General features: G+C 39.1%; 1 protein-coding gene across 13 annotated transcripts in view; it reads right to left on the reverse strand.

Moving 5' to 3' along the window:
- The window catches only part of PIEZO2 (piezo type mechanosensitive ion channel component 2), a 422,273-nt gene that overhangs the window by 76,423 nt on the left and 329,823 nt on the right, over positions 1 to 16,027 (reverse strand). For all 13 annotated transcript variants that reach the window (XM_089776309.1, XM_089776310.1, XM_075920988.2 and 10 more), the window contains 7 exons: positions 15,751 to 15,876; positions 14,158 to 14,358; positions 11,957 to 12,161; positions 11,726 to 11,827; positions 11,024 to 11,189; positions 2,422 to 2,665; positions 352 to 448 (listed from right to left, as the gene is read on the reverse strand). In XM_089776309.1, the coding sequence (XP_089632435.1) occupies positions 352 to 448; positions 2,422 to 2,665; positions 11,024 to 11,189; positions 11,726 to 11,827; positions 11,957 to 12,161; positions 14,158 to 14,358; positions 15,751 to 15,876 (1,141 nt within the window). The remainder of the gene's footprint in view (positions 1 to 351; positions 449 to 2,421; positions 2,666 to 11,023; positions 11,190 to 11,725; positions 11,828 to 11,956; positions 12,162 to 14,157; positions 14,359 to 15,750; positions 15,877 to 16,027) is intronic.

Raw genomic sequence — 16,027 nt, forward strand, 5'->3', positions numbered from 1 at the left:
TACAGTAGAAACCATCTTTAAAATAATCAACACATACAAACCACTAGGCCCAAACATTACAGGGAAATCTGTGATAAAATATCGGTGTTTGTTAACTTTTGCCAAATGCTGATTTTTTTTAGAAAAATGGTTATTACTGTACATACAGCAGAGAGCACTCTGTTTTATGCAATATATTCAGTATTTGATCAGGTTTATATGTTCTAAACCATGCCAATTTAGCTTTCATTATAGAATTTGTTATCAAGATATCAAATGAGTAAAGGGAATATATATTTGTCTGAAATTTTAAAAGATGCTTAAAACCTTTATATATTAAAAAAAAGCATTGAAAAATCTAACTGTACTTACGAAAGCGGTATCCTTTAACTGTACAAGCCAGGCTAAATGCTTGAATCAACCAGCAGCTATTTTTAATTAATGGCTCAATGTAGCCACATGCTCCTATCTGAAAAATCAATGAAGAGACTGATATATCAAGACCAGAAACAAATGATAAGAATGTTAGCACATTTGTTTATAGTACTGTCACAGTTACAGGGCAGCACATCTGTATGCTGCTCTCTGTGTTCCTCTTCCCATATGACATATACCAGGATAAGTAACCAATCAGTGTTAGGGGGCATTAGAAGATTTGGGGCTCCCTTAAGACAGAAGACTTCATCCATTTGCTGGATCAGAACGAAGGTATTTTAAAAAGCAATTTTTTGTCTGTTGCCTGGAAATCCAGCTTGTGCCCATACATGCAAACCACATCAGGCAGTGTTACTTCTCCAAGGGTACGTCTACACAGCAACATTATTTCGAAATAACTAGTATTATTTCAAAATAACTTAGTCCGCATCTACACAGCAGGCAATTATTTTGAAATAATGTTGAAATACTGTCAAGCTGGAGGACTTCTTACTCTGCCTCCTGTAACTCACATTGTACGAGGAATCAGGGAAGTCGGAGGAAGCGTGCTCTATTTTGAAATAAGTGCTGGGTAGATGCTCCCCATTTCGAAATAAACTATTTTGACATAAGCTACGCAATTGATATAGCTTAATTTGCCTAGCTTATTTCGAATTAAACCCTGCTGTGTAGACTCACTCCAAGTTATTTATTCACCTTAATCACTTCCACCATTTTTAGTGCTTGGAGAGCTGTGGTAACCTTCCCTCATGGAACAGAACACAGTGCTTCAGAAACCATTCCTAAGTTTAATACAATAGTCTCCAAAGACATGCAGGGAGTTGCAATATCTGTCACAGTTATATACAAATATGACTATGAATAGTTACATATCTGCATTTTAATTAAGAGACTAAATAGAGAACACATTTCTTTGTCAGTGAAATAAGCCAATTAAAAATTAAATTTTCTGCCTTCCAGAGAGTAGGGTTTTTTTTTGTTTATTTTAACTCCCTTTGCTTTTTTTTTTTTTTTTTTGGTTAGTGCCTGATATATTTTCAGTGTGTCACAAGCTGACAGTTTGAACAACTTTTATAGATTGGTGACCTGATTCTACAAGCATTTATGAAAAATGCTTAACATTATACATGTGTAGACCCATTGAATTCGCCTGCATAAAATTAAGCACATATGTAAGCATTTTAGAGTATTTGTAAAATCAGGTGACCAACAAATCAGTCTTGTTTCAATATGCTGATTTATATAACATTTAAAATGAAAAATGCCTGTTTTTGCTCAGTCCATCAGTAAAAATGTTCAAGGGAAAGTAGCAATTGCCAAAAGTATATTTAAAGTGATCTTTTATAACATTTTAAATGGATGGCTTTTCTTGGCCGATCAGAGACATCATAGGAATCTTCTCTAATGGTTTAACATTTAAAAAAAAGAACCCTAATATTGAAATAAAATATGTAAGAATTAAATATTGAAGTTTCAATTGAAAGTTAGTCGAGATTTAAAGAAAACTAGAAGCTGGTTTGCCATCTTTTGCATCAGGCCCCCATGTTCTCATTCTTAGAAACAGTTCTTAGCATAACTGCCTAATGGCTCAAAACTGCCAATTTTAATTAAACGCCATAGTGACATAAATAGTCTAGATTCATTGTAGACCTAATCTTGCAATCCTTATGGACCTCTTACTCACACAAAACTTCTACAGACTTTAAAGAGAGCTTTGGACAAATAAAGAATACAAGATCTGGCTCTGAGAATTGCTTCTTACCTTGTAAACTTTCAGACAGTTGGGTTGAGCAAAACAGGTAAAAATTGTCTTATAATAAATAATCCCATAGTGTTTTGGATACTGTGTTTACAGTTTCTGAATGAAACATAGAAGATTCTTGCAGATATTAGTACAATTTTGCGATGCTGTAAGGAATTTTTTATGACTGCTTAATGACTGCACACTTTCACAGTTAAACCACAAAAGTGTTCAGCACTGAAATTATAGACGTCTTAGCCACTTACCGACAGTATGTTTTTCATTGTAATCACAAAGACATTGTATGCAATCAGCCAGTCCCAATAACGTAGAATGCTTCTGATAGGTTTCAATAATAGATCACCACCAAACAGCAGGAAATAGAAACAGGCCACCAAGTAACCCATACAAAATATGCTGATCCTAGTAGTTCCCGTGATGAAGATGATAGTAAGCACAAACCAGAAGAGATAACTAAATATTATCACTTTATACATATCTAAGTAGGATCTGTAATAAGACAACAGAATAAAAGAGAAAAAATTACTCAACTTTTTCAGATCATTGTCCGACACATTTTTGCATGCTACTGGCATGAACCAACAAAGTGCAAACAGTGATCTTGATTCAGCAAACATCTTTTGCACCTGCTTAAATGCAACTTTAAAGCCAATGCAATTATTCCCATCATGTGCTTGAGTCAAGTTTAATGGCTTAGTGCATCAACAGCATAGGGTTTGGCACCTTACAATATTAAGTGCCTTTATTATAAAAGGATGGAAAACACATTCTTCACAAATTTCGTGATGCATTTAGCAATGTTATATGCATATAAAAGCTGTTTGAACTCATCTCTGAAGTACAGGCAGTCCCCGGGTTACGTACAAGATAGGGACTGTAGGTTTGTTCTTAAGTTGAATCTGTATGTAAGTCGGAACCGTCCCAGGGGGACGGGGAGCAAAGCGGCGGAACATGCGGGCAGCGGACAGCCCAGAAGCGTCTGGGCTGTCAGCTGCCCGCGTGCTCCGCGGCTTTGCTCTGCTTTGCTCCCCGTCCCCCTGGTCTGCAGACCAGGGGGACGGGGAGCAAAGCAGAGCAAAGCAGAGCAAAGCTGCGGAAGCACGCGGGCAGCTGACAGCCCAGACGCGTCTGGGCTGTCCGCTGCCCGCGTGTTCCGCCGCTTTGCTTCCTCTCCCTGGTCTGCTGGAGACCAGGGAGAGGAAGGGCCCATTTGTAACTGCGGATCTGACGTAAGTCGGATCCGCGTAACTTGGGGACTGCCTGTAGTTTGGGTAACTATACAGCAAATCTATTTCTAAAGCCCACCTGCATTACCTCATTGCAAACAATTATATACTTATTGATGACTTCTAGGGAATTCAGTGTGGTGAGAGGCACCATTTCCAAAGGCACCTGCTAAAAATATCTTCTTCAATGTAGATCAACTGTAAGAGGTTTTCTGCAAAAGGTCAGTGTGTTTTAATTTATGAAAACCTTTGTTAAGAGGTCTCAGGCAGGACCATCTGAAATCAGTCTTGATTGGGAGAAAGGAGAAACAATTCAGTATTTTCAGATTCTTCAAAACTCTTGATTTAATGTCAACTTAACACAGAGAACAGAGACTGCATGCTAGACTATGTGCAAAAGGCTATAGGGAGTAGTAGGTATAGCTAACCATTAATTCTCAGTTTCCCTCACTGTAATATTTTGCTTTTAAATGTACATGTTCAAGATCTGCTCACACAGGCTGTGAAACCTGCTGTTCCAGGGCTCCATGCAGGTAGAGCATGATGTGAACAATGACATCTTCTACTCTAAACTACATAAGGAGTAAATGAGCCAACAGTATTGTAGATTGCCACGTAAAGGAACTCCTGCATGACATTCTCAGGCCTCACCAGAATTTTCTGGAGCTGTCTTGCTGGCCTATTTCTACATTCCCCCTAGCAAAGTTGCACTGAGAGAAAGACTTAATGATCATGACAAGAAGATTCCTTTTTGTATACTTTCTGCAAAGCAGTAGAACCAAAGGGCTATCTAAACTGCAGTGTGAATTTTATAGATGCTGTTGGGTTTTGTGTAATAAAACACAAAACAACTAATTGTTTACAACTCTTAGAGAACAAGTAAATGGGGGACCCCAGTTGATCATGTCCCAGGGGCCCTGGATATGACTAATTGCTCTGCTGCAAAAGGTACTGTTGTATTTACTGTTCCTTTGCACTATAATTATTGATGTGTGGGATGCCTAGGAGGAGATCGGCTTCCTGACACTACTTTTATCATCTCATGTTTGAGAAGCCTGCTGCCATTGTGCTTACATATTCTGCATCAGAATTGTTGAGAAAAGCTAAAAAGAAAAATAATTGAAGTTGAAAACAAATCTCTCAAAGATCTAATCACAAGCATTTTTTCTACATTTTTGATAGCTTCAAAGGTTCCGTCTGGAGCCAAACATCTCCAAACTTTAGGTATACCAGAGGTTTTTTTTATTCAGACAGAAGGTCGCAACAATATTCAGTTCTGGAACAGATCTATCCAGAGTTTGGGAGATATTTGGATTAGGAGCCTGTTTCTGGAATAATCTTTTTAAAACATAATTTACGTATGGATTAAGTAGAAGAGCAATGTAAGGCACTTACTATATACTCATGCATATTTTTTGTCATTTTTAAACATGAAAGAAATTCAGTACAACTCAATATATTCTCACACTAAAGGAGAAAAATAAGAGCAAAATCTTGGAAGCATTTATAACATCACTTCACTTTCTTCAGGCCAAACTAGGTGAAGACCCTGGAGTGTGAAGTTCATCCATTCCACCATAGTTGTTACCATAAAAGCAGATGTGAAGTTTTAAGTACTATGTCTCAAAATACCTATTATTAGCCTCATCATTGCACCCACAAACCTCCTACACTGGAGGAGGTTGTTGTTATTAATGTTTATTAAGAGAGTCCAATATTGTCAACTCAGTTGTGAGGTAAAAAAAAATGAGCTGCAAAGAGAGTGATCTACATTAAAACCTACTCTAGATAATCATTCAGACTAAGTCCTTATAGTGCTTGGCTTGCTGGCATTCCTTCGCACCATGACGACACCAGTCAGCATCAATGTTACAGCGTCAAACCCCTTTCAAGCACAGATGTTATTGCCCAGTTAGTACTTTGGAGCTTCAAGCTGGGATACCAGCTCTGTCGATAATGTAACCAACGGTAATGGGTCTATTACAGGAGGAGATGAGAGTGGCTCCGTAGCCTGTGATGTGCAGAGGGTCAGACTAGATGATCATGATGGTCCCTTCAGGCCTGATTATATGCTGCACCAGCCACTTTAAGCGCTTCTGCACCCATTAAGAAGGGCCATGATGTTGGTGTCAGATAGCAGTAACTGATCTCTCACTGCTTGTTTGGGCTAGTGGAGTTGTTTTTAATTTCTCTTGACTCCCTTTCTTTATCACTTTTCTGTTTCCCTCTGCATCTTCTCATCTCTCCCCTCCTCATCTTCCTTCTGTCCCTCACTCAGGTCATCACTCCCCCTCCCCAACTATCTCTTTATGTTTTCATGACCAGTTTCTTGTTCCACAGCCGCACCCGTACACATTTATCTACCTGCCCATATTAGTCTTCTCTTTCCCTTTTGAGTCTCCTCCCCTCAGATCTTATCTGGCCATATTCTCATAGACCCCAATGTTTTCCCTGCATCCCAGTCAGTCAGTCTCCTTTTCTGCCATCTATGTTGTTCTATTCTTGAGGCTTGTTCCTGAACCCCACATTATCTTCCCTTCTTCTGTTGTACCCTAAATTTCCTTTCATTCTGATGAATGCTGATTTATTCATTTCTTCCTGCTGTCTTTAGCTATATTAGCACTTCTGAAAAAATCTTGCAGGATATGCCAGAAAATTAACTGGATCTCGTTCATAAAATCTCTTCAGGACCTTTCCTATATTTAATGGCTTTTTTTTCTTTTCCTGTTTTTCAAGATCATCTCTTTTATCTGTATGCTCTTTTTCGTGCTTCCACCTGCTTTAGACTATAAATCCAAAGTGGCATCAATTGTTAAAACCCTTTTTATTAGTATCCACATGTTTATTTCATGCAAGTCTGAGCTGACATTTGTAATGATGATTTGCAGATCCTCTCACATTAATCTAAGTCAGACTACGTGTGGTTCCAGAGACCACATTACATCTGCCTATGAGAGTGGTCTGGTGCTTCACCTGCTGTTGTCTCCTGGGTTGCAGATATTACTAGGCTGTGTTAGATGATGGTATTAGGGGCTAAAATATTTTCGGGTCCCCATACTTTTTCTTCTGTCCACTTTTAGATTCTTGCACATGAGTTCTTCCAAATTTGGATTGTCCAACATTAGTGATATTGGGAACAGAGATCCTCCTCTGTGAACCCACTTTGGCCTTGCCTCCAGAAACTCTCCATTTCCTATTCTTTTTTTTAATTCAGTTATGATTTCCTGCAGGCTTAGTCATGCTTTCCTGAGAAATACGGGGGTGGAGTGAAATTTGGATTTTCAGGAAATCTCTTCCTTCAGGTTCATTTGTCACTGTTGATCTCAAGTATTTTTCCAAAAACAGGAAAGTTAAATGACTGGTTACAAGTTCTATTTTTTCCAGTTGTTCACAATGTAGTTAAAGCCTTTTAGGCACACCTACCGGAACATTTACTATCGAGTTTCTCCTCAGGAGAGAAAAATCAGAAGGATGTGACACCTCATGGACAGTAATGAGAAATGTTTGACTGAAACCTCATATAGTGCTTTGGAAATGTAAAGCACTGAGACAGAGAGGACCTGGGCCAAATTCAACCCTGATATTAAGCAGGTGCTAGTCTCCAGTTTAAATAGGCATTCAAGTGAATAAAGTTTAAATTTATCTTGTAAAATCCAATTTAGAGTGCAAGCTCTTTTTGGCAGGGACTGCATCTGCCAAAAACTAATACATTTTGGGTTCAAGAAAATACACATGTACTAATAAATTGGGCTTAATCTGGTTCCACACTTACAAAGTAGGGAATTAAGGGAAAATTACTTAAGTTCTCTTCTTCCTTCCTAACCTACAAATTCCATAATAGGAGGCCTGTGGCTCTGCTAACCAGAAGTAAGATGACAAAAGATCAGTTAAATCTAAGACTTCCAGAACAAAGAAACATATAATAAGATCAAAGAAAAATGACTCCAGGCAGCACTTCCCAAGAGGAAGTTGTGAGGAAATGAACAAGTAGCCACCTTTCATATTTCAGAAGCAGATGCTTCTGCACTCTGAGGCTGTGTCCAGACTCCATGCCTCCGTCGACGGAGGCATGTAGATTAGCCACATCGGAAGAGGGAAATGAAGCCGCGATTAAAATAATCGCGGCTTCATTTAAATTTAAATGGCTGCCCCGATCTGCCGATCAGCTGTTTGTCGGCAGATCGGGAGAGTCTGGACGCGATGCCCCGACAAAGAAGCCTTTCTTCATCGACACAGGTAAACCTGGTTTCACGAGGCTTACCTGTGTCGATGAAGAAAGGCTTCTTTGTCGGGGCATCGCGTCCAGACTCTCCCGATCTGCCGACAAACAGCTGATCGGCAGATCGGGGCAGCCATTTAAATTGAAATGAAGCCGCGATTATTTTAATCGCGGCTTCATTTCCCTCTTCCGATGTGGCTAATCTACATGCCTCCGTCGAAGGAGGCATGGAGTCTGGACACAGCCTGAATCACTGGCTACGGCAGAATGTAATATAATAATTTTGCATGTAACGTTTGGTTAATAGAACACAGTCTTTAATCCACCAAGACACCGAACTCTTAATGGCTTTCTGCCTGTTGCTACAACTTTCAGAAAAATACCAACTGTTCAGTTTTATAAACCTCAGTACCATTCCAGAACTTGGCTATCACAGAGAAAGGCACTTTCTCTGGAACAACAAAGGAGGACTGGGATACAGCACAACTAAAAGATCGTACAAAACTCCCTAAGTTTTTAAATGAATTCAGAGAACATGTGATAAAATTCAGTCAAGTCCTGGTAAAAACAAGGACACGGGAACATGAACATTTTTTCAAACTTGGATGGGGAAAAATATTTAAAACATGCACATCAGGGACAGAAGTCAAGTGCCCCTGAGCATGTCCTAGTCATTAAACTCTTTGGAAAAACTTTCAATAGCATATCTGCTTTGCTCAATCTCCATGCAGTCAGTATGAGCATTCCAGGTTGAAGAACAGGATCAAATCTTTAATGAAGTCACAGAAGGCATTTCTAGGATTTTACAGCAATCACAGATTTAGATTCTAAAATGAAGCATGATTGGATCACAGAGGCCAATACTCTGTCATGGATGTTCTTTTCTCCAAGAATCAAATGTAGAATCCCATGAAAATATATTATGTCCCCAGAGTTTTAGACTCAAACGATCATGAGCAAGAAGGAAACAGTTTTGTTGACAGAGTGGAACTAGGCTATTCAAATAGGCATCCCATGTTTTGAAACACTTGGAGCTCCAAGCTCCACTTGGCAGGGGCCATGACAATTCTTGTTTTTAATAGATAGCTAATGCTGAACCAATCCACTATGATGATCTTGCTCCTTTACAAATAAACTTGCCTAGAAAGAAGAGATTTTACCAATGGAGTCAGTCAGGAGGCCTTAGAAAAAAATTGAGAATTTAATAGCAGGTGCACTGTTGCTATAAGGAATGCGAACTGGACACTGATTTTGCTTCCTATTCAAAAATCTTCAGAGTACATTCTTTGTGCTTCAGGTTCTTCATATTTGGCCAACAGACAATTTCTCCCATACTTCTGGGGAGTTTAATGAATTATTCTGGATTTAGATAAAATAAATTGATTGTTACTTTTTGAAAATCTATTAAACACAGCTTGTCCTGAAAAGCCTACAATGAAATTGCTTTTAAAGAGTTGGATGAGCTAGGAAAAGGTGTAGTTGGATAGTTTCTCCTAGGAGTGAGAGGAATACCCATCAGACTCCTATAGACTTTTTTTTTAAATACCAGGGAAGACCATTTATAAAGGAAAGTGAGTCACAGTGATTTTTCAGAACTCAGTCAAGAAAATAATGTGTTCTTGCTGACCCCTGACAATCTCACCAATGATGCTCTGGCCCAGAACCCCTAAGTCAACAACAGCTTGAACTCCATTTTATGTTCACTCTCCTCAGGTATTAGCTCAGAGCTAATGTGGATGTCAAAGCCATGGCAATGAGTGGAATTTAATGCTCTTCCTCTAGCATTGGAGCCCACTTCCAACTCTCTTCCCTTCATTCCTCCAATTAAGCCCCACTATTGCAGGTATTCAGTAGGTATTTCTGGCTGCTGGTAAGACTCCATGGAAATCACTGGCCCAATATCTGGCAAGGAGCAGGGATGTTAAAAAATAGTTGTTATTGTAACCATGTAGCCACTACAAATGGTTTAAATGGTTACATGTTGGCTCCCACAGGTATGGGGCTGGCAGCCAGTGTGCTCCCAGCTGCTGGCCCCACTCCTGAAGAGCTGATTGCTGCCACATGCTGCAGACTCTCATACAGCTGGTTCCCTGAATGTACAGCTTTGGATTCTGCTCCTTCTTAGCCAGCCGCTGAAAACATGCTTTCAGAGTCACAACAAACATCATGGCTACGTCTACACTGGCCCCTTTTCCGGAAGGGGCATGTTAATTTCAGCGATCGTAATAGGGAAATCCGCGGGGGATTTAAATATCCCCCGTGGCATTTAAATAAAAATGTCCGCCGCTATTTTCCGGCTTTTAAAAAAGCCAGAAAAGAGCGTCTACACTGGCCCCGATCCTCCGGAATAAGTGCCCTTTTCCGGAGGATCTTATTCCTACTTTGACACTCTTTGATTTCCCTATTACGATCGCTGAAATTAACATGCCCCTTCCGGAAAAGGGGCCAGTGTAGACGTAGCCCTACTGGGCACAGCACAGAAGCTAATGACGTTTCCCCATAGCTATTCTTCTAAATAGTGCAGCAAACCTTCAGAAACATTCAAGTTAGAGGGCAAACTCTGCTGAGTTTACTCAAAACATCATCTGAAGAGCAGGGAGAAGATGGCAACAGGAATAGGGGTTTTTCTAATTTTCCAGTGCTGGGGTAATTACATAAGAGTTGCTTCATCTGTCAAAGATTGGCTGGAACAGTGTACTTCTGGCTCCATACACCCTTTTTTTTAAGCCCCATGCCATCCCAACTAGTCTCCAAAGTACATCAGTAGGAAGGCGGTGTCATGCAGGGGAAATCCTCAAATGTCTGTATCAGACAGCGTTAGGTCCCCTTTGCCCTTATTTGAGTTGGGCAAAGAATAATCTGTTCCAGAGAAGATTGTATGACCTTCTGCAATTTGGAGCAATTCAGGAAGATGTAATTAATTGATCAATACTTTTCTGGTATTAAAGACATATATAGACAGGGCCAGACTGGCTTGGTCTCCCTCAAGCACGTCAGGCAGAAAAGACAAGGAATAGGTCAAGTGTACCACCATGTACTCAACAGATTTTACTCCTTCAGGCACAATTCTTCCTTGAACTTAACTTAACTTAACAATGCAACTTAACCATCTATATGGCACTACTAAGGCCACAGTTAGTGGGCCAACTATACTAAGATATCAGAAACATGCCTCATCTGTGTTGAAAAGAGCCTTCTAGAAAGGACCATATATCACTTCCAGCTATTTCTTATGGACGATCAGACACTCACTGCTGAACAAGTTGCATATTGTAAAATGGGAAAATGTAATAGCACTGGAAACAAAAATTTAAACATTCCTATATTATGACGACTTTCAAAATGGAGAACTTTAAAAATAAGACACATTGTCATTTCAAAATACTCCAGACCCTACATTACCGGCAGTGGATGAAGTCGGGAACAGGATTGTGCTGGCTAAATGATGCTGCATCAAGGTTCATGCAAATTTCCACATTGTCCCCAGCCATGATTCGCACAGCAGCCTTGTTTTCATCCTCAAACATTTGCCTTTGTAAGGATGCACACAGCAGCAACATGAAATCGTCTGGCAAAAGGAAGACATCACAGTGAGAACTTCCACCTGTAACACAGATCTGTGGTGTGGGGAGCTGAATGCAATTGGTGATATGGTATAATCTAATCACTGCACAGTAGTTCTTACAATGATCCCATGAGACTACATGATTTACAATGCACTGTCATAACATTTCACCTGATTATTTCACTTCTCTGATTTTTTTTTCCTGAGAAGGAGCTTAAAGGGATGAGAATGTATCACTTTTTATCCAGTTTTATTTAAAAAAAAATCAACTACGAACTGATTGTGTAAATTACTGATCATCTGAATGCACTAATTTTATAAAAAAAACAATTTCTGTTCAATGTAATGTGCTACCACATTGGGGCCCTGACCTACAAATAGGGCCTCTAGATACTCTGCTGGTAATAATAATAATAATACTCTGTATATTATGCCAATTTGCTCCTTTGAAACAAACAAAAGATTGATTTCAAATAATGCAAAAGTAGAATACAAAAGACAAGTTAACAACTTTCACAGTTCTGAGCTAAAGTACTCACAGACAAGAAAAATGGGATTTGGTCTCTCAATGAAGTCTGGAAAATATAACCACTTTATGATGTTGGAGTTGAAGTTGGCATTAGGGCTTCTCCATGGATAGTCTACAATAAGAGGAAGCACGCAAAAATGTAATCAATTGTTTATAACAATTATTTCATTTTTAAAGTATCTGTCAATTTTCCAGCAGTTTCCTGTAAGAGCAAATGACCATAAAAGGTAAGTGACCTTACCTTTACAAGGAGCAGGTGGAATGCCAATACAAATGAAGTACTGGAATATAATGATACATGCCAGAAAACAGCAGTATTTTGGCCAAATCTCTGCAATAGCTTTTCTTCTTCGTCGATATAATACAGCAATTAACCAGAAGGCATGAATCATGGCATAGAAATCCATTCGTTGACCAATTACATTAACAGACAATAGGAAACAGGTCTGTGGAAGATGTAAAGAAAAATACGCAGCATTTACAACTTCTGAGATGGTCAGGGCAGATATAAAGTGGCCTTTCAATCGGATTCTTGGAAACCTGAGGTAGCTTAGTCTAACTCTTCACATACTAAGATATCGACATGGTTAATAGTCCTCCAGCACCCTATACCTTGTGTAATTTTCTACCAATTCTGACTATCTCAATACAACTGGAAAGCAAGTTTCCAGTTCATGGTACTAAAAAAAATATAAAAGGGTCAGAACGTTGTCATGATAGCTGGATTGGAAATGCTAAATTGTTGCCAAGCAATGCATGTTACACATGCGAATATTTTGATACTACTTACAGATGTTAAAAGAATGAATTCATAAAGAAAAATAGTAATTGGAGTGTAACTTCGGGTGGGAACCACATTAAAAGAATATACGTTCAGACAGTATAACTATTGTTTACTACAGACAAACAATTCAGTTGTTCTGACGTAGCTTTATTATGCTGTATAGGAAGCTCTCTCTTTTTTTTGCCAGGGTAGTTTCTAGTCTCTGGTTGCACTTTAAACAGTGCCTTGAGGCAATGCTATGATGTGACACTTGGTTTTAGAACTCAGTAAATAATTCATGGTGAATCATTTAGTCAATGAATTTCACCATTTCTCTTTCCAGGAACTGTTCACAAAGGCCTTGTGTACACTACCAAATTTTAACAACATAACTTATGTTGACACCCAAAAGTCAACAAAACAAAAATCACTAGAGAGTGCTCATATTCTCTCACTCTGTAAACAGATCATGTCCACATGGGAGAGGGCACCATCATCAAGAGTATGAGTAATTCACTGTGGGTATGTATTCCATAGTGCCGTGTTGTGGGAAGGAACTGATTACTGTGCATTTTGGGACTCCCTTCAAGTTCTCTTGCAGCCTCTCAGCTATTGGGAGGGGCATTACGATTAGCTCTCCATGCAGAAGAATATCAAAGCAGCACAGCATTTCTTCCCTCTTTCCCCTCCCACCTCCACCCAAAGCAGCCTGACAGCCACTTTTTTTCCTAGTTCAGGGCAGAATGGGAGCATTCTAATGATTTGCTCCTTGTTTTTCCCACACACACAGCTGTCAGGTACTTCTCAGAGCTTCAAAAGGAGAAGGGCATATGCCTGCAGGGCATCAGAGATCAAAACACTGAGCACAGCCATCAGGGCAGACATTGTGGAATATTGGCAGAAGCCAGTTCTCCCAACTAAACAAACAGCAGAGACAATACTGACTGACTGACAACAAAGGGAGAGGAAAATATAAAAGTCTCTTGTAGGGTTGGAAGCTTTTTGTTTCTGAAACTGGGTGTTCTTCTAGACTAAAGTCCCATTGCAGTGTGTGCACTCTCACTGTTTTGTCACCAAAAGGCAGCTTTTGACCACAAAAGTTGATAGTGTAGACAAAGCCAAACAGCGATGGTCTCACTTTTTGTGGCTAACTGAAATTGTTTGCTAACTAATTTTAGTGAATTGTTCCCAAGGATGGCTTGTTAAACCATTCATTACACTGACTATTTGGAATTTGAGAGGGATGTTGGTTCTGATTAGACAGATAGACATATAGTAACTCATAACTGGGTTTCTAATGCAAATACTCATGTACAAGAGTTAAAAACTTGCTTTCTGCATGTATTCTCTAATATTTGCTTAAAACTTGCCATTTAGACAAACATTCTTGCCTTGTAGAGAAGGGACATATCCTTATGGACTGGGAAAGACTCGCTGCTCTGTCCTCATCAGGGAGCCGCTGTTGTCCTGATGGAGAAGTGCCCCTCCCCCAGCCAAGCAGCTCCATGAACAAGTACTGAGCCTCTGACTGGGTGGGGCTCCTTAAGCAGCTGCTGGGAAGTGCTGCCACATAATATAGAGGGGATTCCAGGAAGGGACTCAGTACACCTCTCAGTGGGACCAACAAAGCAACACAAGTCTAGGAATCATTGTCTTAGCTACATGAAAATGTTATTTACCTCCAACCCAAACTTGTAGAAGAAGTAGTTAATGAAATACTTGGCACAGTTTACAAGTCCATCATCCAAATGTAATCTTGTAATCTCATGGAAAATGGTTTTAGTCACAGGGGCAGTAAGATTATTTCGACATCTGTAGTACTCCTGATGTCGATAAATTGTAACTTCAAAGGCCAGAAGTGCAAGCATCAGTAAGTTATTCTACAAAAGCAGCAATAAAAAGAAGATAAAATAAAGTGAAATATAAAGAACTGGAAATTTTTCTGAAAAGCATAATCAATGAATATTCTAGTGAATGTTACTGTTTAATATTCCTGCAATATCAAAATATTTTGGGATTTAAAATAAAAAATGATGGGTTTACTTGAGCTGAAAAATGCATCAAGGGTTTACCAAATCTACAATTTTTGTTCCTCCCTCTACCAGAGATACACAAACAACTGTTCCTCACTGCTTGTCAAGACAGTGAGACTCAGAATTCATGCTCTACTACTTGCAATGTCACTGACTTGTATTCTCACAAGTAAAGCAAAGGACGTGCATGAGAGAGTCCTTTTGCTCACCTGTGACTGAACTGTTATTTTCATAACTCTATTATACATGTGTTGTTCTTTTGACCCAGGCTAGTGCACAAATGAACAGTAGCACTATTAAGTGCTGTAGGGTAGTGCTTTTATTTGATAAAAGACTAGAAATTGTGCACTTCTCCCATATTTTGGCTTTGTCTTGCTGGAATCACATGAAGTTAAGAAGTTAAGGAACCTGAAAGGGGTTGGGGTCAGCACTGAGAAAGTTGCCCTCTAGATAAAATAGAATTCTAATTTCAACAAATTTGATCACGGTGTTCAGAATGTTTGAGCTGAGCAAAAATCTGCAGGACAATGAAGTGAGACTCATCCCTCTCCCTGACAGGTAGGTGCAATAAATCACTGATTTTTTTTTTATTCAGGATTTGTCACAAATGATGATAAAATCTGTGATTTACTCTAAATTTACAGTTTCTTAAGATTTTTTACACCCATTTTCCATGAGAAACTTCTAATCCTAAATCAAAATATAGGACTTAAGAGTCTCTTTAATCCTATGGGAGTCATGCATAGTTTTCCTCTAAGAAATGTTTAATCCAAATTAAAATAACAAAACACACCTTGCCTGCATTAAACAAAACAGAAACTAGAATAAACATGTAGAATCATTGTTATTTCCCATCCACCTGCTTCCCCACCAAAAAAACCCCAAACATGATATTTTCTAAGTTGTTTCTAAGAGATGAAAGTTTTACAAAATAAAATATACTGTCATAGATAATTATTTAGATCAAATATTTATCTTAAATCTTATAATATCTGACATGGATGTATATTATTACTTCTTAGAAATCGAGTAAATCAGATTTCTTGGCATCCTTTTTTATCCATAGCAGAGGGCAAGCTCTCTGGTTATATGTTCACCTTAATTGTTGCATGGAATTTTCAGAGTTAGCGATGTAGGAATGATATATTTTGTGTGTATCATGTGATCCATTTCAAGGACATTGAAAAGTTTAGCAGGCATAAGAGTCAGTCTAAATACTGAAAAATGTAGAGCAGTTACCCTTAAGTATACAAGCAGTGGATATGACTTCCTTAATCCAACCCACTCTGTAGGATCGATAGGTGCGCTATAGAGGAGCGATGTCTTCAGTTCTTCGTTGCCTATATTAGTCTCATTTTCTGTGGGCTAAAAAGCAAACAATGATAAGTTCTTTAGTTAGAGTCTCTTTGGAGCCACTGTGGGCAGGAATCACGATGGCTCAGCAGAAACATATCAGCTGAACTGCAGCTTTGAACACTTCACAAGCTTCCTTTGGCTCTGTCCTTGCATTGGAGTA

This window comes from Pelodiscus sinensis, chromosome 2, assembly GCF_052426305.1.
Source record: "Pelodiscus sinensis isolate ZL-2025 chromosome 2, ASM5242630v1, whole genome shotgun sequence".
NCBI lineage: Eukaryota > Metazoa > Chordata > Testudines > Trionychidae > Pelodiscus > Pelodiscus sinensis.